At 44.1% G+C, this 22,912-nt stretch overlaps 1 protein-coding gene across 1 annotated transcript; it reads left to right on the top strand.

Moving 5' to 3' along the window:
- The first annotated feature begins 7,253 nt into the window (after positions 1–7,253).
- ECRG4 (ECRG4 augurin precursor) lies at positions 7,254–22,912 on the top strand. Its single transcript, XM_037166285.2, has 4 exons — positions 7,254–7,393; positions 14,934–14,981; positions 16,885–17,042; positions 22,529–22,912. Exons 1-4 carry the CDS (start codon positions 7,312–7,314, stop codon positions 22,685–22,687), a joined length of 447 nt encoding a protein of 148 aa, XP_037022180.1. The 5' UTR covers positions 7,254–7,311; the 3' UTR covers positions 22,688–22,912.

Consider the following 22,912-nt stretch of genomic DNA (forward strand, 5'->3'; position numbering starts at 1 on the left):
GAGGCAGAAAAGTTAGACGCTGGTGAGAACGGTTGAGTGGCACGTCACACCTCCGACCCACAGGTTCCTTATCTGTCAGTGGAGGATGGATTCCTGCCCACCCTACAGGACCTGGCAAAGATCAAATTGGAAATCACAAAGTACCATTTCAACTCTAGCTCTCATGTGACCTGCATCAGCCCTGTGTACCCAATAGGTGCCTGTACCACTGGGAAGAAGATAAAACATCTAATTTATTGTTGGTACAATAGATTATCAAAAATATTTTTACTTAAACAGAGTGTCTTGGAGATACAGTCAAGGCATGACTCTCTGACATGGGGGCTGGGGGAGCTAGTTTGCAGTACACTTTCTCTCTGAATTTATAGGGCAATTCTAAAATTCTTTGCTCAGTAATTAACAGCATAAGTAGATAAAGAAATGAAACAACAGACACACACATAAAGGAAATGATAATGACAACCATACTGGGGAGGTCTGGACTGTGTGGGTGTTTTGTGCACTAAACAGTAAAGCTCCAATTCTTTGGCCCTAAATCGGGCTGAGTAGGGCTCTGTCGATGACCTTTCATGATGTGCAGAAGCAATGACCAATATCTTTGTCTCACCACTTTGGGATTCAACATATCTGTCGAAAGCGGACAGGACTCTTGAGTCATTCAGCAAGCAAGAAAACACTGATGTGCTGGTGGTGCCTATTGCTCCTGTGGCCTCTGCCTGCCCCTCACTGTGGGCGGCAGCTTGGTCATACCAGGTTACAAGAACGAGGCCTGGTGCATTGCAGGTCCCCACCTGGAGCAGGCCTCTGGCTTTGGTCTAGGTGCCCTAAGACTGGCATTCACCACCTGTAGACCTATGAACTCCAGCCTTAAAACCCATATTTTTTGTCCAGGTGGTCGAGCTGCAGCTCAGAGTTTTACATCCAGAACCCACCTTGCTCCTCTGCCTGCAGGGTAAAGGATGTGTGCATGGGGAGCTGGCGCAGGCAGGTGTGCTGCCCTTCACCAGAGAAAGTCTGCTTTATGCCTTTGTGATCTCCTCAACTGTCAGGATCCTTTTAGTTAAAATGCTACAAATTCAAGGTATGAAAAGATTGGAAACAGGCCTCATTTTACCTGTTAATCTGTTCTAATAAAAAAAAATAACCTCTTCCCACCAGAGGTCCCTTGGATATGAACACTACCCTTACTGGAGACTTTTTTGCTGCCTCCAGACCACAGGCTGGGGTTTTATACTCGTCTTCACCAAGGGCTCACGTCTGCCCGTGGAGTCCTGGACACATGGCCGAGGGGCAACGTCTTCGGGAGCCCTGCTCACAGAGCCTTTCAGTGAACTGCACATAATAAGGACTTTGTGCTCCTCAGTATTTTTTTAGACTAAAAGGAAACTTTCCTGCTTTCCCTGTCTTTGGCTTCAGTTAGTTACTTGAAATGGCAAAAGTTATTAAAATTCCAACATGGAAATTCGCTTAATAAACAGGAACAGAATTTTGAGGACCAATCACTGAGCATAAAAATTAACCCTGTGATCGCCAACCCTTAGGTGTAGAGAGTTGCTACAGCCAGTATTCGGCAAGGTTCACTCAAATTACCTTCTTTATTATTGGGCTGTTTCTATGAGCCATTGTCATGTGTAACATATACTTTTCTAACATCAAGCTTAAAATAAAAAAACACACATTCAAAATGATCTAATTTACACAAGATCTGTGTAGCTGTAGACTCACTTTTAGATGACTCACATTTACTCATTCACCAAATATTTGATTCTTCTGTTCTATGGAAATTTTTTTAAAAATAAACAAACTAAGGAGCTCAAAGCTTAAAATCTAATGGAGAAGATAGAAGTAAGGCACACAGAGAAATCCAAGGAAGAATGGGGAACATTCAGGGAAACATATTGTTGGTAAGAACTGAAAAGAAAGTACGCTTCTAGCCCAAAGGGTGAATGAAACAGGAAGGGCCACTTGGAGGAGGTAGCATCTGAGCTCAGCCTTGAAAGGTGGGCAGGTGTAGTGAATTAAAGACTGACACAAATTCTTTGACATTCTCCCATTGGAAATTGGATTTTTGTGCCTCCTCATGAATGCCAGTGAGTTCTGTGACTGCTTCAATCAATAAAATACATTGATTCATGCCCTGGCTGGTGTAGCCCAGTTGGTTGGAGCACTGTCCTATAACCAAAGGGTTTTGGGTTCAATTCCCAGTCAGCACATAGCTAGGTTGCAAATTCAGTCCTCGGTCCAGACACCTATGACTTTTGGTCTGGGCACATATAGAAGGCAACAAATCAATGCTTCTCTCTCACATTGATTTTTCTGTCTTTCTCACTTCCTCTCTCTAAAAAAATAATAATAACAAAAAAGTGTCCTCGGTGAGGATAAAAAAATACATTGATTTGTGTCCATTTCTAGGCCAAGACCTTAAAATACTGTCAGCTTCCTCTTGTCATTTGGAGCAGCTGATCTTTGAATACTCCCTGTGGGAGCCCTGAGCCTCCCTGTAGGAAACACCCTGAGACCTCTCGCTGAGAGGCCACATGTAAACACTTCAGTGGACAATCTCGGCTGAGCCTAGACTTTCCAATTAACCCCACTTAGGTGTCGGACATACGAGCAGAGCTCTCTGGGACTGTCCAGTGCAGCCTATCCCAGCTGAGTCTGCTGAGTGAGTGCCATCAGAACTGTGGGAGGCAGCAGAACCACCCAGCTGAGCCCTGCATTGGTAGGTAAGCAGGATGTAGGGGTTTGACTAACAGAGGTGAGGGTCCAGCAACATGCTGGAGGAGTTTTGTATGCAAAACCCTAAAGCTGTGAAGGTGCCAAGAAAATGTGCAAGAATTGAGTTGGGGTGAAATTGGGGAACCTACAGAAAGTTTAAGGGAAAAACAACTGTTGTACGTATTTTAAGGCTAAACAGAGAATCTGAAGGTCATGTGTATATTATAGATTGTATAGTCAATGGGTGCCACTAGGATTCTGTATATATTTTTTAACATTTAATTATGGAAATCTATAAATATACACAGAGAACAGGATAATGACCCATCACAACTGAGTCTCAGGGAATATATATGTAGTTCCATAGCAGAAGAATTATCAATATCTGCTAGTTTTATCCAGATATATTTTAAGCCAAATCCCATACATCATTTCGTTTTCCCATAACTATTCTAGTATGTAGTTGTAACAGATAAGAGCTTAACAGAGTAACTGTAAAGCCATTTTTATACCAGAAAAAAACAATCAACCATCTTAATAGGAAGTCCATTCCATGATCAAATTTTTCCTACTGTCTTCTTATTCTCTGTTTGATTCAGAGTCAAGCTGGGTCCCACACTGCATTTGATTGGTTTGGCTCTGAGGCCTCTTGGGATCAGTGGCAGTTCTGCATCAGACCCTCTTTCCTGTGCTGTTTGTCCTGTGGAACTTCCCCCATCAGGCTCATGGCACCCTCACCCCTCACTGGATGATGTCACTTAGCATATTCTTCTAGTGCTGCATTTCCTGTGAACTAGGAAGTGAGAGAATGGTAGGGGATACCACATCATGGCTATGTTTGAAAAGGTGAATCTGATCATGTATGATAGTGAAGTAATAATGCATGATGAGTTAATGACATGTGATAATGAGATGGACTGGGATCCATTCAAAATGAGGGTTTCTGCTCACCTGGCCTAGGCTCCAGGGTGAGGAGTGGGAGGAGCAAGCAAGTGTCAGACACTTTGAATGGAGAGGTCAGAGTGGGTGTCGTTGATGATAACCACTCCTGACATTTATTGGGTGCTTACTGCATATGAAGATCTGTACGTGATCTCTGATCTCATCTTACAGAACGAGACCCAGAGAGGACGTGTGAGTTACATACACCGTTAGTGCATGACACATTCCTGGAACTGTGTTCTTAGCTACTATGCCAAATCACAGATGCAGCTCCTGAAACTGCTATGGTAATTATGGGGAGAAACACAGGGGGAGTAAAGCTAGGTAGGTGAAGACTGTGTGGACAGCCCAGTGGGCTGAGTGTCCCAGAGAGCACTCTGAGCACTGCTGACATCAGCACCTCTAGAATCCTCTTTCCAAAAAATGCAAATTCCTAGGCCCCACCGGGGCTGACAAGATCAGAATTCCAGGGAGTGTGGTTCAGGAATGTGCATTAACAAGCACCTTAGGATTTTCAGATGAAGTTTGAGAAACACTGGAATAAAGAAAGAGACCAGCGTTAGCAAAGGGAAAAAGGAGAGCCATGCACTTGGCAAATGTAATTAAATAGGAAGAAAAGGGCTTTGTCACAGTGCATCATGCATAGTTAAACTTTTATAAGTAAATATTGTTGAACAAATAAACAAATGGAAGGAACTTCAGTGTGGAAAACTGACTGTGTCTCCAGTGAGAGCACCAAGTTTAGCAGCCCCCTGCAAAGATAGGCTGAGTGGCTCCCTGCCACATGGCAGTCCCGGCTTACAAAAACCTGGGGACTTACATCACGCCCTTGTACTGAAAGAAGTAACAGTCATGGCCACTGGGGCCTGGCCAAAGTTGTCTTCCTCTTGCGGCCCTGCTCTTCCACGTTTGTGCGGGAGAGGCAGGAAAATCCCCACTGAGCAGGATCCGAGTAAAGCCAGACCTGTCGTGAATGCAAACGGCTGGAAGACAGATGAGACAGGTGGATGAGCGCACTCTGTGCCATTTTATTCGTGGTGATGAAACGTCACCACGATGTGTAAAGCAGACAATGACACTGGAGCAAAGACACTTCGCTCTGCAATGTTGTCTAGGTCCAGGCAGAGGAATCCATCGCACTTTTGGGGAAAGAGATACGAATACAGGATTGCACTGAACTGAACTGGTGAACTGACCCAGCCATAAATCTCACAGCTTTTAACACTTCTTCTTATTAGTTACTACTGTCTTCCTACTAGCAACCATGATCCTTATTCTATGAGGGTTTTTTAAGGAAATGAAAATAAAATATTAATAAAATGTTTTTAAAACAAGATTGTGCTAGCTACACTATTTGTCACAGTACATACTAGGGGAGGGCCCGGCAGGGGACAGGGGCTGCTAGAATGTGGATGATGTTGTTTCATGATCATTATGCCATACATCTGATCTCCACATTTTTCTGTATTATATTTCAGTAAAAATTTTAGGCAAAAAGGCCGTGTCTCTCATTTGCAGAGATGGAGAATTCAGCCATTATTTGGGATGAGCAATGTTCCGTTTATCCAGGAATTATAGAATATCCTGGAGACGTTCCTTGTTTTGCGAGTAAACATCAGAGCGCTATGTGGGTGCCGGATGGGCCTCTCTATCACATGATGATCATTTTTATCTTCTTGATTAGAAAGCACAGACTTAGCTTCAAAATGAAGACTCACCATAAGAATACTGTTCTGGCCATGTCTTCTGGTCACCACCCTTTCTGTGAAAGATGCTGCCCCCCCCCCCCGGTGCCCCAGGATCGGCTGGAGGAGTTGGAAGCTGGCAGGAGGGTCAGTTCACCTCCATCCCCTTCTTGGAGAAAAGAATCTGGGCTAATCCTCAGAAAATGTTCTTCTCACCTTATTGGCAATTATTTTCAAATAATTTTCTGTAGGCTCCTTGATTTGTCTTACCAATTCTATAACAGAACACTAATCAAGGTATTTTTCATATATAGGCACATTAAAAATTAAGATTCAATATTTACTTTGTTTTTAAATCTTGCAATTAACTGTATAAGCTAATTAAAGCACCCATTTTCTTTCCCTCGGACTCTTTGAATTAACAAAAAATAAAATTGCCACTGCACTTCCAAGTGTTCACGGGAGGAAGTGGGTAGAGGGGGTGAGATGAGGACCTACTTCCAAAAGATAAAAAAAGAAAATTGTGCAGGGAGGTGGCTACTGTCCTCTGGCTCCACGAACTCGATTCTGATCAGATCCCAGTTAAGAGACAATGATTCTAATGTATTAGAAGCAAATTCAGTTGAAGATTTGAAGCAAAGGTGGATGAGCTTCACCAGACAAATAGGAGATTAGAATTAATACCTTTAATGTAACGTTCCAAACCAATCCAAACAGAACTTCAGCTTTCTATTTGCTTTTTCCTCCTAATAATGAATTTCTTGTCCTTGGGAAAAAGTACAAATATTGCTATTTTTAGTTTAGTTATTTTTTTAAGTCCTGCTCCCTACTCCAGCATTTCCCCAAGGGCTCCTAGCTTCCCCTACAATCGTTTGATGTGTAAAGTCATCTTTCTGCTTTTCTGAAAATCTGTGCAGTCTGAGTCCTTGTGATTCACTTAGCCCCACTTCACACTTGCTTCGCCTGGCCACCTACTGTCTCAACATTTACACAATCCTTCTGCTGCCTGCTGGCGAAATCCAACTGTGTTAAACAGAGAGCTAATTATGTGGCGAGACAGTAAGCACCCCTAGAAGGTAAAGGAAAGAGATAATCATAGCAGTTCATAGCAGGTGGAGGGCCCCCAAAGGTAATTTCAACATCACTGGCCATTCTGTAGACAAGGTCTAGAGAGACTAATTAGGTGACCAGCTCAAGGTCAGCTGGGACAAGTATGTCTCAGTTTTCCTCTCCATCCTCCGAGTCCTCCATATCTGGTCAGTCCTGGCACTGGGCCTCATTTCAAAGCACACAGTGGGACACTTTTGTTCTGGGACCACCTACAGAGCCCCCTCAGTTCCTGGTTTCTGAAAGGCTTTCTATTCCAGTAGTTTGGGATGAAATGTTTTCCTGGTTGGCAGTTAAACCCAGACTGTGGAGTCTTTCAAAATATACCAAAACACAGCTTGCCAAAAGCATCTTTAAGTGCTGCTTGGGGAATTAAGGAAATTCCAGAGGCCTCTTTATAGGCCAATGCACGATGGGAAGGCGGCGAAGTATTAGTGACCAGAACAACGTGAGCAGCCATCACACTGGGCTAGGAGGAGAGGGATATGATGGGGAAGGGGAAGACCTGGGCTGGGGTCAGCAGTCCGCCTCCTACCCTTTCCTGGGGCATCGCCCTTTCCCTCCTGGAAGGTGTCAGCCCATCCCTGGACAGCTGGAACCCCGCTGGTCCCCCGCTGGTCCTCACCAGCCCCAATGCCCCCGGTGGTCTTCAGTGGTGCATGCATCCCAAGCATCCCTGGCCAGAGAGCGGGTCTCAGAAGTGCTTGGCCCTCGGACCACTGGCACCGCGCCCGCCCGGCCGGCCCCGCCCAGGCAGGGACGCAGGCAACACCGGCCTGCCTGCGCCCCTCTCTCCAGCACGCCAGTTCTGCACAGCGGCTAGTGGTGCGCGTTCCTCTCCTGCCTGCTGGGTGCAGCCATGGCCAACTCCTCCTCCACGCGGCCCACCGTCCTGGCCTTGACCGTTCTGGCGCTGTTCCTGGTGCTGTGCCTGGGTCCAAGTAAGCGGGGGGAATGTCGGGGGGCAGGGGAGGCAGATCGGTGCTGGAGTGGGGACCTAGGGACCCATTTTGAGTTCTGGCAAGGACCAAGGGTGATAGCGGTTTTGCGCTTGCAGGAGTAGCAAATAATGCGCTTGAGCAAGCTAACAGAGTACCAGGATCAAGGGCAGGGTCTCAGATATGTTTGACAACCTTGGGGGAAATGAGGGTGGGAGGTCCGAAAAAGGAGCAAGAAGTGTTTCAGGACTAAGTAATGCGGGAAGGGGTAACAGCAGCTCGAATTCGGTGGGGCACATATGCCTCTTCCCAGCCCCATTCTCAGACCCCAGACAGGGGATCCAAAAATACATCATCCCGGAGATTCTCTTCCAGGCACTTCCCAGCTGGGTGAAGTCCAGGTAGCAAAGCTATGGGCAGGCCTCACATCCCATACAGGGAAACTGCTCTGAAACGAGAAATCTTTACCTTCTGTACTTCATGGAGCCCTCAGTGAATAGGTTGAAAATTCCCAAAGAAACGGTCTCTGTAATGATGTGCACACACACACACACATATGCCCAAAATGAAGCAATTTGGTGAGTGTGCAGACAATCTAAACTCTGGGAGTCCACAGACCCCGTCTTAAGAAAGGCAATCTGAAATAGCATGTTTTGTGTGGATAACAGTACCTTCCTGTGTGGTCCTGCATGGTTCACCAGTGGCCCCAGGAATTCATAGTGCCTCTGAGGCTCACAACTCAGAGGGGCAGGTACTATGACCCAGACCCACTGCTAAGAGAGCAGGAGCTGGAAGGCATGCAGTGACTTGCTGGTGAAATGAAGCTGGTGTTTTTCCCACTGCAAAGTAGCTGGACACTGTCTGATGGAAAAGAAGATTCCCTTGCTTGCTCAGTCTCTGTATTTTACTTATTCAAAGCAGGTGTAGAAAGCCAAGCTCCTGATGCAGTGGAGGAAGGAGCCCTGAGTTTGGAGCCGGGGTCCTTAGAACAGCAGGGGACCTGTTCAGGTGGGGAAGGTTATTGCAGTTCTAAATGACAAACCACAGGGAGGCTGATCAGTAATTTCCAAGGGCAGGATTTATCTATCTCATATCCTTTGTTCCTTCCATTTTAAGAAGCACATTCCAAAAAAGAGAGTGAGCATTGGCTATAAGTTATTTCTTTTCAGGGCTTGAACTTTATTTCATTCATACCAAGAACATAGTGAAAGGAGTCAATTAAATATTACAGTATCATCATCGAGCTATAATGTGAAAGTTCTTATGACTTAAAATGAATATCAGTATATCTATGTAGAATCCCAAAGGTGGCACTTTATGACATCCAAAAACATTTAATGGGAAAAAAATCATTGCCCTTCTTAATCAAGTAATAAATCAAAGGGGCATCTTGCAATTCTGAACCCACCTGGAGATCTATACCAGATAAGCAGATCTGATCAATTGAAAAGTGCATCTTGTCAAGTGTAGAAATAGTAACTGATGGTGTTGGAGTTAAAAACAAAAAATCTGTACTACAGAAAAAAATCACAGTTATTTACTTGTCTTTTTTTTCTTCAAACAAATTTAGTGCAGTGTTCAATCATATGTGTTAATATTTATAGTTGCCAACATAAAAAAATGTCCAAATGTGTAGAGAATTAATATGAGTTTATTTAAGCCAAACTGATGACAATCGCCATGGAGCAAAATCTCCACAGATTGAGAAAATGCTCCAAAAAGTGGTAGTTTTGCAACTTATTTTATACAACACAATCAAAGGAGGAGATGTAAGAGGGTTACATGAAATCCACTGGTGATAGATTTGGAAAGCGGGAAAAAGTAAAGCTGGGAAATATCTGGAATTGGATAAAAAGTAAACCAAATAAATGGACACATTGCTCCTTCACATTTTTACATCTAGGGTAGTTAACAGTTAACACAATAACAATAACAACAAGGGGTTTTGTGGTCTCTGCTCTGGTGCAGTGAGGGGTCTGGAAAGAAGGAAATTGCCCTGCCATTCCAAAGGTATGTTCTTGTAGATGCAAAAAGACAACAGACAGGCTCCGTTAAGGTACAGATTGACCTTTGTCAGGGAAGATACCTGCCTAGGACATGACCACCCGACATAACTCACTTTTAGTTAGAAAGTTTTCATTTCAGACCATAATATGTGGTTACTTTCAGTCTCTGAATTTGTAAGGACACCATGCTTACCAAGCTCGTTAGGCTTAGTATGGGCCCCTTTTTGGTCCACATAGTTCAGTGTGTGGTATTTGGTACAGTGGCAACAGTGACAATTCACAATTTAGGGTTTATACATGCAGTTGTATTTCTTAGAATTGGTGAGGTTTCAAATCTGGAGCAGTGGTGACACATTTGCTGCAAGAAATTGCAGCCTCATCACAAATGCTTAAACTGAATGTCTGTTTCAACATCAGATCACATTTCAGATGGAGGGACTTACTCTGAGTGAGTTGTTGGAGATCAATGAATGTTAAGATAGTAATGAATGCTAATATTAGTGCCAAGGAACATCCCTGTCTGCTTTGGGAAATGTTTTCATTGATTTCTTCATTGACTCTTGGAAGGAAAGTATAGCCTTTAAGAGTAGGGCCATGCCCTCTAAATAATCCTGTCTATAGTAGCCTCATCAAGTGCTCATCTCTGCTTATTTATGCTTAGAAGCCTCCAGCAACTTCTGATGTGAAACCTCTTGGCACAACCTGTACCAATTTTGTGTGGCTGCCCAGGTGTTGGAAATCTTCCTTCATATCCTAATCTATAGCCCTGTGGCCCCTTAGAGCCATAGCTTTTCTCCCAGAAGTTTTCTTTCTCTACGTTAAACAACTAAATTCTTTTACTGTTTTCTCATAAAACACATATTTGTGCCCTTGTCTTCTCTGGACTCTCTCCTCTGACCAAAGCTCTAATTATCCTGTGACATTCTGAAAGTCAGATGTTGTGAACTGAACCAAATAGTAGAGGGGTGGCCTGATCAGAGTAGTGACAAAACAGAGACAGAACAAATTACTTCCTTCCTGCAAGATGCTACCCTGTTATTAATGCAGCCTAAAATTGCAAATTTTTTGTTTTAGTTGATTTTAGAGACAGAAAGAGAGAGAGCAAGAGATTGAGTGATTTGTTGTTTCACTTATTTATGCAGTCACTGTTTAGTTCTTGTTTGTGCCCTGAATAGGGATTGAGCTCACAAATTCAGTGTATTGGGACAATGCTCTAACCAACTGAGATACCTAGCCAGGGCCACGGTTGCTTTTTAAATCACATCATTGCAGACTGATGAGATCATACACAATGAAAACCACTAAATTCTTCCATAGGCTGCCACACACTGTGCTACTCTCTGAGCCCACTGCCCAGCAGACACCCAGACATGAGAGTGTCACCACCTGCACTGCATTCCTTCAGTGTGGTCTCTAAAGAGTCTTCCCAAACTGGGCTCCCCAGCTGGGATACCTACTCTAAAGGCAGTTGGGTATCACTCAAATTCATATGCTTACAGAGGGCTAATTAGAACTGGCTGTTTATGGACCACAGGGTGTGCTGAGTGACGTGGGCCCAGAGGTGTTCAAATTCAGATTTTGTAAGCACTGGCATGCCAATAAAATACATCTGTAGGAAAAGTTCAGCTGTGGGCATCCAATTTGTGACCTTCCCCTACAAATGTGGGGTTTTTTTCCCCCTCAGCTACCTAGTAAATTGTTTAAGCAGAGGCTATTAATCTTATTTAGATCCCAGACACTTTCGAGAGTCTGACAAAAGCTATGGCTTCTTTTCCCAGAAAACTGTGCCTTTTCAGATAGAAACACATGTTTGGGGTCTATCCATGTAAAGAGGGAGGTTAAGTACCTGCTCAAGAAAGTAGGCACCACCGTCTCAGTGCCTGTCCATCTGAGTCCAGACTAGCCCCTTAGCCCCGAAGACACCTGGCTCAGTACCTACAAGGCTCAGCTTTTGCCCAGGGGCTTTGACAGGCCTTATACTTATATGTGGCAATTAAGGATCAGTGGTGTTGATGGTCCTCAAACCAGATCACACATGGAGCAGGATATTCTGTCAGGCTACACGTGTTATTTTCCACTGAAATGATTGGGCTGAATAAAGACAGTTTTAGAAGTGAACAAAAATAATAGTGAGGCTTCTGGTCAAATGTTGGCCTAGACAGACATGGCCTGCTTCTTAGCACAACCACATTAAAATTACAACCAAAATATAGCACAACCATCACACAGAACCATCAGAAATCAAGTTGAATAGAAAGAAGTCTGACAACTATGGAATTAAAGAAACCACAGCCATCAAGACCGGTAGGAGGGGCACAGACAGGGAATGGGCTGGTCTCTTACCACATCTGGTGAATAAAAGTTTGGGAGGAATATCTCAGGAGCAAGCAGGTCCAGCCCCATATCAGGCCCCCAAGCACAGGATTCCAGTGGCAGGAAGATAAGTCTCCACAACTTCTGGCTGCAAAAACCAGTAGGGATTGAGTCATGGAAGAAACTTCTGGGGTCTCATGCAGTTCCTCTTAAAGAACCCATACACAGACTCACCTACCCAGGCTCACTCCCTCTGAACTACAGCACTGGAGTGGCAGCTTGAAGGGCACTGGAGGCATACTGGGAGAGGCTGACATGTCTGGCATCAGTGCGAACAGAGGCCATTGTCCCTTTTCTGAGCCCTCCCCCCACAGAGCCATGGAGTTGGCAGGTTGACACCATATTTGAGAATCCATCAACCTGGCTAACAGGGTTTGAACCCCCTTGTAGATCCCCAGGGACTCTACCCCACCCAAATTACAGGCCACCCAAGCTGCTTTTCCATATGAATGGCTGGTCTTGATTTATGCTTCAAAAGTTCCTAAATCCTATCAAACAAGTAATAGCTGGCCTTAGTGACTCCCAGACCTGGCACTAGCAGCAGCCAGATTAGCTTCACAGCTTGGCTTTGCCTGGGAATCTCCAATCCCAGCACAAGTAGCAGCTGTCTCAGATTGCTTTATAGCTCGTGCAGGGAAGCCATGGACAAAACAGGTGGGGGCTGACTTTTGCCTGCACCACCCAAGAAGCCTCAGAGCCAACACACCCAGTGGACACCTATAGACTACTTCACAGCACCACCACCTTACTCCTGCACAGCTGATCCTCCTTCAACCTCTGAAGGCAGCAGAGTTTGGTGGTCCATTGTCATAGCCAGTCCCTGCAGCTGACTGGCCTGGATAAATTCCTCCCATTGATCTGCCAACAGCAGCTAAGCCTCAACTACAAGAGGAAGGTATACTCAGCTCACACAGAGGGTGCACCTCGAATATTCAGCTTGGGTGATAGGGGAGGCTGTGCCACTGTACTCTACAGGACACCTACTACATTAGGGCACACTACCAAGATATGGAGTTAAAGCAGCTCTACCTAATACACAGAAACAAACACAGGGAGGCTGCCAAAATGAGGAAACAAAGAAACATGGCCCAAATGAAAGAACAGATCAAAACTCCAGAAGAAGAGCTAAACAAAATGGAGCTAAGTGATCTTTCAGATGCAGAGTTCAAAACACTGGTTGTGAGCATGCTCAAGGAACTTCCTGAGGACCACAGCAACATCAAAAAGATCCAGTCAGAAATGAAGAATTCACTAAATGAAATAAAGAACAATTTACAGGCAAACAACAGCAGAGTGGAAGCTGAGAATCAAATCAATGATTTGGAACACAAGAAAGCAAAAAACAGCCCTGACTGGTGTAGCTCAGTGGATTGAGCACGGGCCTGTGAATCAAAGGATCTCAGTTTGATTCCCAGTCAGGGCACATGCCTGGGTTGCTGGCCAGTTCCCAGCAGGGGGCCCACGAGAGGCAACCACACATTGATATTTCTCTCCTTCTCTCCTTCCCTTCCCCTCTAAAGATAAATAAATAAAATCTTTAAAAAAAGAAAGCAAAAAACAACTAATCAAAACAAGAAGAAAAAAGAAAATGAGGGTAGTATAATCAGCCTCTGGGACAACCTCAAGATGTCCAACATTCACATCATAGGGATGTCAGAAGGAGAAGAGAAAGAGCAAGAAACTGGAAATATGTTTGAAAGAAATGAAATAAAACTTTCCTAATTTGGTGAAAGAAATAGATACGCAAGTCCAGGAAGCACAGAGAGTCCCAATCAAGTTGGATCGAAACAGGACCATGCCAAGATACATCATAATTAAAATGCCAAGGGTTAAAGATAAAGAGAGAATCTTAAAAGCAGTGAGAGAAAAGCAGAGAGTTACCTACAAAGGAGTTCCCATAAGACTGTCAGCTGATTTCTCAAAAGAAACTTTGCAAACAAGAAGTATTCAAAGTGATGAAAAGCAAGGACCTACAACCAAGATTACTCTATCCAGCAAAGCTATCATTTAGAATGGGAGGGCAGATAAAGTGCTTCCCAGACAAGGTAAAGCTAAGGGAGTTCATCATCACCAAGTCATTATTACATGAAATGTTAAAGGGACTTACTTAAGAAAAAGAAGATCAAAACTATGAACATTAAAATGACAACAAACTCACAACTATCAACAACTGAATCTAAAAAAATAAAACAAAACAAAGTAATCAAACTACCAGAACAGGAACAAAATCATAGTTATGGGGATAATTTGGAGACTTACCAGCTGGGAGCAGTGACAGGGAGAAAGGGAGAAATTGTGCAGGGATTAAGAAGCATAATTGGAAGGAACAAAATAGACAGGGGATGTTAAGAATAGTGTAGGAAATGAAGAAGCCAAAGAACTTACATGCATGACCCATGGACATGAACTAAGGGGGGGATTGCTGGAGGGAAGAGGGTACTGGGCAGAGGGGGGCAAAAGGAAAAAATTGGGAAAACTATAACAGCATAATCAATAAAATATACTTTAAAATTCTTTTAAAAATAGCAAATAGTGCAAGGTATACCTGATTATAAGGTGGTCAGAACATGCTACAAACTGGGCTGAATTTTGGAGAACTACTCCCATTTCTGCCTGACCTCATCTTCCAACAACTACCCTCTCTGTCCTTTCCTCTTCTTATAAGGACATTAGTGACTGGATTTAGAGCCCACCCAAGTTCAGTGTGATAGCACCTCAAGAGCTTTAACTACATGTGTCTGCAAACACCCTATCTCCAAGTAAATTCATATTCAGAGGTTTCAGGTGGACATGAACTGGGTGAGGGGGGTACGTCCACCCCACTATACCATGAAAAGATAAGGCCTGTAGGAAGGTACATATGACAGATGGCTGGCCCTCATAATAAGACAGAAGGTCTGAAAAAACACGTCACTTTTCCCAGGGACTAGCTCATATCAGAATGCTCATGGTCAGCCATGGTGATTGTCACCAGTCTGAGTCACGGGCAGCCTGAACTGCTTTTTCTGGACAGCAGGGCTTACACAAGCCTTAAACACTATAATACTATCAAGTTGCCAAATCACAGTGGAGGCACACAGTGTTTTTTTCCAACTGATTTTGGCATTTGAGAAATTAAGAGTACAGTTCAACTCTAAACCTGACTTCTATTTTCATTCCTTTAGGTGCCATAAATGGAAATAAACTCAAGCAGATGCTTCAGAAACGTGAAGGTAAATGCATCCTACACGGGTGGCCGTTGCATGTGCCACAGGGTTAAAGTGAGATGGCGGTGTCGGACATGCTCACTGCAGTTGTGTCCCTGGGCAGCCGTCGTAGATTTAGTCCTTAAAGGTTGGCAGATACAAAGGGCTTATTTTGTGGGTGTGTGCTGTGACATTTTATTAGATAAATAGTATTGCCAGTAAATGTGTGAAGGCTTGTTTTCTGAATGTGGTCAGTGTGGACGCAGGAATAAAAGAAGCAGAGCTGCCGTATTAATTAAATGCACATGTCTAAACTTAGAGCGTATCCTCTGGAGCCCAGAAAAGCTCAGTTGGTGGGTGTGCATGTCTTGTATTGTATGGCAGTCCATATCCAGTTAGCTACTGTGGGGAGGGTTAAACAGAAAAACATTTTGTTACTAACACCTGCTGTGGAAAATACTCCTAAGATAAATGTGGTAGACAGCAGGAAAGTGTCACAGAAATGGGACAGTCTGGGAGCCCACTGTCATCAGACCAGTGGTATGGTCTCATGAAGGCCACTTCCCCTCTTGAAATTTTCATCTTTACCTGTAAAATTAAGAAGTTAACTGTCCCTTAGAAATTGTGTGGTCACATTTCTTATATGGACATTTAATCACTTATTCTTGTCTCTCTGAGTTAGCAGGAACTCTAGTAGGTTCAACTCGGCCCCTGACAAGGTCTCCAGCTCTTACTCACATGCTTCCCAGTCGCCCCTCAGGGAGCCAGGCGCTGAGCACAGGCAGGCCCTGTCAGGACCATGCGGCTCCTGGGGCATCTTTCCCAGCATTTCCAGCTGCTCATGAGGCCCTGGTCCCTCTGCAGTCTCTGAGGCTCCTTGGAGTGCTTCCTTCCCATGCTGGGCCACCAGCCATCTTCCCAGGGGACAACCTGGTGACAGAATGTCTTGCAGGGCCAGACTGACAAAGGTGGAGCTGGAGAGGAAACCACCAGGATAAACATAAGTCCTAGGTGCACAGCCTCAACTTTTATTCAGGTCAAGCCAAGAAATACATATGGAATACCTACTGTATGCCAAAGAGTGCATCAGGCCCTGAGGAAAGTAGACAGATAAGCCAAGACTAAAAAACAAACCCCCTCATGTTTATCTCCATGGCACTGAACACATAAGGCACTTCCATTACCCTGTACAGCCTTCAGAGTAATGCGGAGACAGGGACGATCAGTCCAGTTTTACAGATGAGGGGCGGGCTCAGAGCCAGACAGCGGGGACAGGCCCAGTGGCACAGCTGCCTTCCCTGGGCACGTCCTGCCAAGGTGCTACCTTTCAAATAGTTGAGACCACACAGGGAGACTGATCAGAGGAAGCATGTTAAAGCAAACATCAGGACACTTCCAGCCTCAGTCTACTCACCGGTGATCTGTGAGGCCCCCAGATGGTGGCCCAAGGCAGCACCGTGTGTCCTAGGGATCTTCCCTGAGCACTTGCTGTACTGTGAGGCTGGGCCTGGTCCAGTCCCCTCAGGGCTCATCATTGAGCCCTTGCTTAGTTTCCTAAGCAAGCACAGTGCTCTCTTGTTTGCATGTACACTGCATATGCACCAGGGTGACACTAGACAGCCTGTCATTTGTTGAATACAGAGCCTGGGGTGTAAGCCACCCACCCCTGCATGAGGCCTAGGGTCTGAGAGGGATGAATGGCTGGAGATGATGCGCTGAATTTCATGTCTACCCTGGGCCTGACAAGTTGAAGGTCAGCCCGTGCCCTTTTACATAGCTGTAACAGGAGAGCCTGCTAACAAGGACCCCATGTACAAATGAAGCTGAGTCAAAATTGTCCCGCCCATGTGGCACTGGATGGGATGTATAATAGTGATTCACCTCAACAAGAAAAGAAAAGGAATTTGCGGGTGGGAATTATTCATTTCAGCACCTGCTCCAAAGAAAACTGACGTGGCTGTTGATGAGAGCGGAGCCAAAGACTTCTTAGGCAGCCTGAAGCGCCAGAGACGGCAGCTGTGGGACCGGACACGACCCGAGGTCCAGCAGTGGTACCAGCAGTTCCTCTACATGGGCTTCGACGAGGCGGTGAGTGTTCTCTCCTACTGGGGCTGGCTTCCTGCCGGACAGTGTGTGTGTGATGATGAGGGTAGCGAGGAGACAGGGGTATAGCTTGGCAAAACAGGGCACAAAAAATTAGGCTTCGTTATTTGCTCCAAAAGTGCAAGCCCCCACTGTATACCAAGAGCGATCCAGGCTTTGGGTCACATGACCATCAGTATAAGGACAGCAGCTGGAATTTTCCATCACATGGATCCGAAAGGGAATCCCTTCCAATGTGTTTGGGAAACAGAATTCCAGAAAGGTCACTGCCCAAATTGGCTGCAGCTTAGATTCACTGAAGATCTGATTTTTTTAGGAACAATTTTAACAGTTTTGCATGAGTGTTCTTAAAATAATTCACAACCTCCCCCAAACATTTTCAGCTTTACATCAAAAAATGTCAGAAACAAGATCAGTGCAAAGACCCATGAAGACAGTGGAAAGAGATGAAAACTGACTTTTAATGAGAAATGGGTCTTTGCAGATGTTTAGGGGATAATTTATCAATGCCTTTGCAGAACATGGTTCAGTTCATGTGTCCAGATAATGTGAGTGGACATATTCACCAAATTACAGGGAAAAGTCTTTTGTAACTTTTTTGTAATCTCAGCCTCCCAATTGAGGACCAGGGTGAGGGACCCTGCTGCACAGAATTCGGCAGAGTAACTGACAGGGCTGCGTGGGGATCAAGAGGAGCACAGTGTGTGAGGCTTAGAGTGGAGAGCATCAAGCCACCACCCCAGCCAGGGGTGGAAGAAGGGCAGCATCTCCAAGGAGGGCAGAGGAAGTGTTTTTCCAAATGGGCTCATGATTCATATTGTGAATCAAGGGTGTATACAAATAACTGCAATAGGTCAAAACAATTAAACTCTTTAGAGACATTATTTTTAAGATTAAATTTATTGGGAAACAAAAACAAACTTAATGAATGGGACTACATCAAACTAAGAAGCTTTTGCACAGCAAAGGAAATCAACCAAACAAAAAGGCAACCAACCAAATGGAAAATGATATTCGCAAACAATAACTCTGATAAGGGGCTGACATCCAAAATATGTCAAGAACTCTTACAACTCAAGAACAATAAGCAATGCAGTCGTAAAATGGGCTGGGGACCTAAAGAGACCATTTTAAATGGTTGCACAAAAGGCAGGCCTGCAGCCCTGTGGTAACATCCTCCTCATTCTCAGCCATTGGATATATCAGTTGTTCCCCAGATTAACGTTTTGCAATTCAAATATAATTTTTGTTGTGCAAATAGCTAAAAACTTACAGCCAAACTCTGCACCAGGAGTGACTGTAGTTCTTATATATGAATTAACTTGCCATTCACAACAACCCAAAAGGCAGGTGCTATTATTTGCATCTGTGTGTGTAGTTTGTTTCTCACTTACTATGCACTCTGCCCTGAAGAGTTGCTGGGGCAGAGGTAGAATTACATTTCGGGGTCGTTAAGCAGTGCCAAACTGCACATTCTTGTAAGTCATGTGTAGAATTCCATTCATTTCCCTTAATTTAGCCTCCATATGTTTCTCTAATTTGTGGCTGTAATCCACCAAATCTGAGAGGAAGGTGATGACCAGTGTTTTAAACTGTGCGTCTGAGAGTTTTGCTATTTCTTCGTCATTTAGATTTATCTCTGGGGCTTTGAGTTCTGCCTGCGACATTTTTGGTCTGTTCTGGCCCTTTAAGTGGGACAAGCGGCGCCTTGGAGTCCCAGGTCGCTGGGTTGTGACGCTGTATGTGGGGGCGTGGTCAGAGCGGGGAAATGGCGGCGCCCGCTATCGCCGCCGCGGCCGCCGTCTATCGCCGCCGGTCCAACCACTCACACTCCCTCACTCGCGCGCAACCAGGCAACCACAGACAACTCGCTGCCACCGCCTCCCCACTGTGTCGCTCCCCCGGTGGGCTGCTCGGTGGCTCACTAGGTCCAATCCTGGGTTTGGAACCCGCGCGACTGGATTCGCACGTCTGGATTCCGCGCCCGGTCCGACCGAGCCCTCCTTTGTAAGTCCTCACCCGACGCCGGTTTCTCCCCTTACCAGTCAGGCTGAAGAATTTGTTGTTAGCGGACTTCCGAAAAGTTCAGTTTTCCGTGTTCTGGTTGTGTTTTGTGATGCTAATATTTAGTTGTCCCTAAACTTGGTTGTGTGAGGAGGCAGGCACATCCAGCTAAACCTCCATCTTGGCGGAAGTCCCTCTTGTAAGTCATGTGTGAGCGCACCATTTTCTCACATCCCCAGCAGCATCTGGTCTTCTCACTGAAAACTTAAAAATGTTTAAGTGAAACATTATTTGATACATGAAAATTTGTTATTTGATACATGAAAATGCTCTGGCACTTTGCATTTCATCTTTTAGCACTTTGCATTTCTTTGATTATCAGTATTTGCAGTTCATGAAAATGGGTATTAAGAGTTCAACATGGGCATTTTTTCATATGTCTATGGGCCCTCTGTATGTCCTCTTCGGAGAAATGTCTGGTCAGGTCCTTTGCCCATTTTTAAATTCGATTGTTTGTCTTCTTGGTGTTGAGTTGTATGAGTTCTTTATATATTTTATAAATTAAATTAAATCTTATCATATGTATCATTGGCAAATATGTTCTCCCATACAGTGGGTTCCTTTTTCATTTTATTTGTGGTTTATTTCACTGTGCAAAAGCTTTTTAGTTTAATATAGTCCCAATTGTTTATTTTTTCCTTTGTTTCCCTTGCCCTAGGAGGTATATTGGCAAAAATATTGCTATGTGAAATGTTTGAGATCTTACTGCCTATGTTTTCTTCAAGATTTTTATGGTTTCAAGACTTACAATTAAGTCTCTTGTTCATTTTGAGTTTATTGTTGTGCATGGTGTAAGTTGGTGGTTTAGTTTCATTTATTTGCATGTACCTGTCCAATTTTCCCAACACCATTTATTGAAGAGATTGTTTTTACTCCATTGTATGCTCTTCCCTCCTTTGCCAAATATTAATTGATCATAAAGGTGTGGGTCACTAATCATCAGAGAGATGCAAATTAAAACTTCAATGAGGTATCTCCTCACACCTGCCAAAATGGCTACTATCAATAAATCCACAAACAACAAGTGATGGCAAGGCTGTTGAGAGAAGGGAACCCTGTGCACTCTTTGTATGAATACAGATTGGTGTAGTCACTGTATAAAATAGTATGGAGTTTACTCAAAAAATTAATAATGGAACTGCCTTTTGACCCAGCAATCCCATTTCTGGGAACATACCCTAAGAATCCTGAAGCAACAATCAGAAGAATAAATGCACCCCTACATTCAAAGCAGCATTATATACAATAGCCAAAGTCTAGAAACAGCCCATGTGCCCATCAGTAGATGAATAGATTAAAAAGCTGTGGTAGATTTACACAATGGAATACTAGGCAGCTGTAAAACAGACGGAACTCTTACCCTTTGCAAAGCATGGATGGACCTAGAGATTATTATGCTAAGTGAAATGAACCAGTTAGAGAAAGGTAAATACCATATGATCTCACTTATATGTGGAATCTAATGAACAAAATAACTGATGAATAAAATAAAAACAGAGGCATGGACATGGAAGAGACTGATAGATCTCAAAGGGGTGGAGGTGGGTGGGCTGGATGAAAGAAGTTGAAAGGATTAGCCAAAGAACTCATAGACACAGACAACGATGTAGTGAAGGCCAGAGAAGGGAGCTAAGGGCTGGGTGGAAGTGGGCAAAGGGAGGAAAATGGGGGACATCTGTAATAGTGTCAACAACAACAAAAAATCAATGTTAAAAAAGGGTTCAACATGGGAAAATGGCTAAAATAATGTCTGATAACAAAACCAGAATAAAGGAGGATCAAGGGAGATTGTAATGACTAGATATGCACAGAAAACTCTAGAAGGAAATCAATCTTAATGTCAATAGTGGCTATCTTTAGCAATGAAATTATGATTTTTTTCTTTGTCCCCCTCCTACATACAGATTTTAAAATATGAGCCTGCATTTTTTCTGTAGTCATAAAACATTTTAAAATTTTAGTGAAAAAATATATTTCAAGGCAAACTTCAAACAAGATTATTCTAAAATGAGAAAAATCAAAGACCAAGAGTTATTTCCCTGTGGAAAAAGATGCAATATTGGGAGGCAGGCCACTGTCCTCCTTTCCGAGGCAGAGGCTGGGGAGGGCTCTGAAGGTGCCCCAGGCTAAGTAGATGGAGACAGACATTGAGTCCTGCTCATCAGCCTAGCACTGTCGGCCCACTGCTCACCCAGAGAGGATGGCCACCGAGACTCCACTGTGGGTAAGGCCAGGCTTCCAGCCTCAAGGAGTTCTCAATTATCAGTGTTCACTGGAAGTCTTAGGAAAATAAAAATAGATTCCTGAGACCTCACCGCCAGGAATTCTGTCCAGGGGGTGTGCAGTGGTGCCTGAGAATCTGCATGTTATAGCATCCCCGAGACTTGGAAGCAGTGGTACACTGGCCACACTCTGAGAAAAACTGGCCCCAAGCCCAAACTTCTAAACACACTCCAACCTCCCCAGGCTATCTTTGTCTGCTTTGTTTTTTTGCCCTTACACTAAATTTCTCACCAAGTCCTGAGCATCAACAGGTGCAAGTTTAATCCAGATTCATCATGCACCTTCACCACCAACAAAAACCTAGTTTCTCCTTTAAAAATGGATTAATAGCAAAGACCTGTTTCCCATACTATAAACCTGAATGTTATTCTTCATCTCTCACTCATTTACAGTACTTCTTCCCTTTTATTTTTATTAACTGCAACTGTCTGTTTTCACATGTGTCTCAGGTACTGTAGGCTTCCTGAAGGCATAGAAAGTCTCACTTGTGTTGGGTGGCCCTCCAGAGCCCAGCTTGGGGCCTGATATGCTGTGTCCATTGAATCAGTGCCTGTGGAATGAATAAGGCACCTGTGCATGCTCTAAGCAACTCCACAGGCATAAAGGAGTCACCATCAGGAGTACCCCAAATAACCTGCCCTGTGGCTGTACTGTGCTTCCACAGTACTGTGACTAATCTAATTCAGCCAACATTTATTAAACATCCAGTATGTGCACTGGAATGGGCCTGGCACCAGAATGGGACAGGAAGATTTGACTTGTGTGTACCACAGGAAGATGTGTAGGGTGCCAGGGGTCAGGCCAAGTTGTTACTGTGTAAGGCAGATGTCCATTTTATTTACCAAAGAGAAAAATGTTGACATGTGGGATACATTTAGAAGCTTTCATATGATAGAAGTTTTCATGGGTATGGATGTGCACTCCTTTGGGGAAAATGTATTATCAGTCTTCTGTAGCCAGCTGGAATGACCTCTGAGCACAGGAATACTATAAGAAGGATTCATTCTTAGGGAGAGGTGTTAATCATTGAAGAAAAAACACCACCAAGAAAGCCAGAGGTAAAATGTGGTCAGGAGTGTGTGTCCTTAAACCCTCTCTCTATGGATTTCTCTCTTCTCCTCCAGAAATTTGAAGATGATGTTACCTATTGGCTAAACAGAGATCGCAACGGACACGACTACTATGATTACCACCACCGGCACTATGATGAAGATGCTGCCATTGGTCCCCGGAGCCCAGACAGCTTTCGGCATGGAGCCAGCGTCAATTACGATGACTACTAACCATCACCTCATGTGTACAAGAAACCAGCAGCAGACCTCTTTCCTCTTCGTGATGCCTGGCACAAGTGCATTTCTGTCATGCTTTGTTTCAGCAGTTCTTTTTGACCCACTTTCCATGACCAGAAAGGAAGAGTCGAAACAACGATTATAAATGCTTTTTGATATTTTATGCAAGTACCTAATAGTGCATTTCTTTAAAAGTGGCAATAAAGCATTTTATTAAAA

Source organism: Artibeus jamaicensis, unplaced genomic scaffold (genome assembly GCF_021234435.1).
Source record: "Artibeus jamaicensis isolate MK-2021 breed Jamaican fruit bat unplaced genomic scaffold, CSHL_Jam_final contig_384, whole genome shotgun sequence".
Classification (NCBI taxonomy): domain Eukaryota; kingdom Metazoa; phylum Chordata; class Mammalia; order Chiroptera; family Phyllostomidae; genus Artibeus; species Artibeus jamaicensis.

Coding starts and splice junctions, on each gene's coding strand:
- ECRG4 (XM_037166285.2), top strand. CDS start 7,312: ATGGCCAACTCCTCCTCCACGCGGCCCACCGTCCTGGCCTTGACCGTT. Junction 14,982..16,884: donor GATGCTTCAGAAACGTGAAG/GTAAATGCATCC, acceptor TATTCATTTCAG/CACCTGCTCCAAAGAAAACT. Junction 17,043..22,528: donor ACATGGGCTTCGACGAGGCG/GTGAGTGTTCTC, acceptor CTTCTCCTCCAG/AAATTTGAAGATGATGTTAC.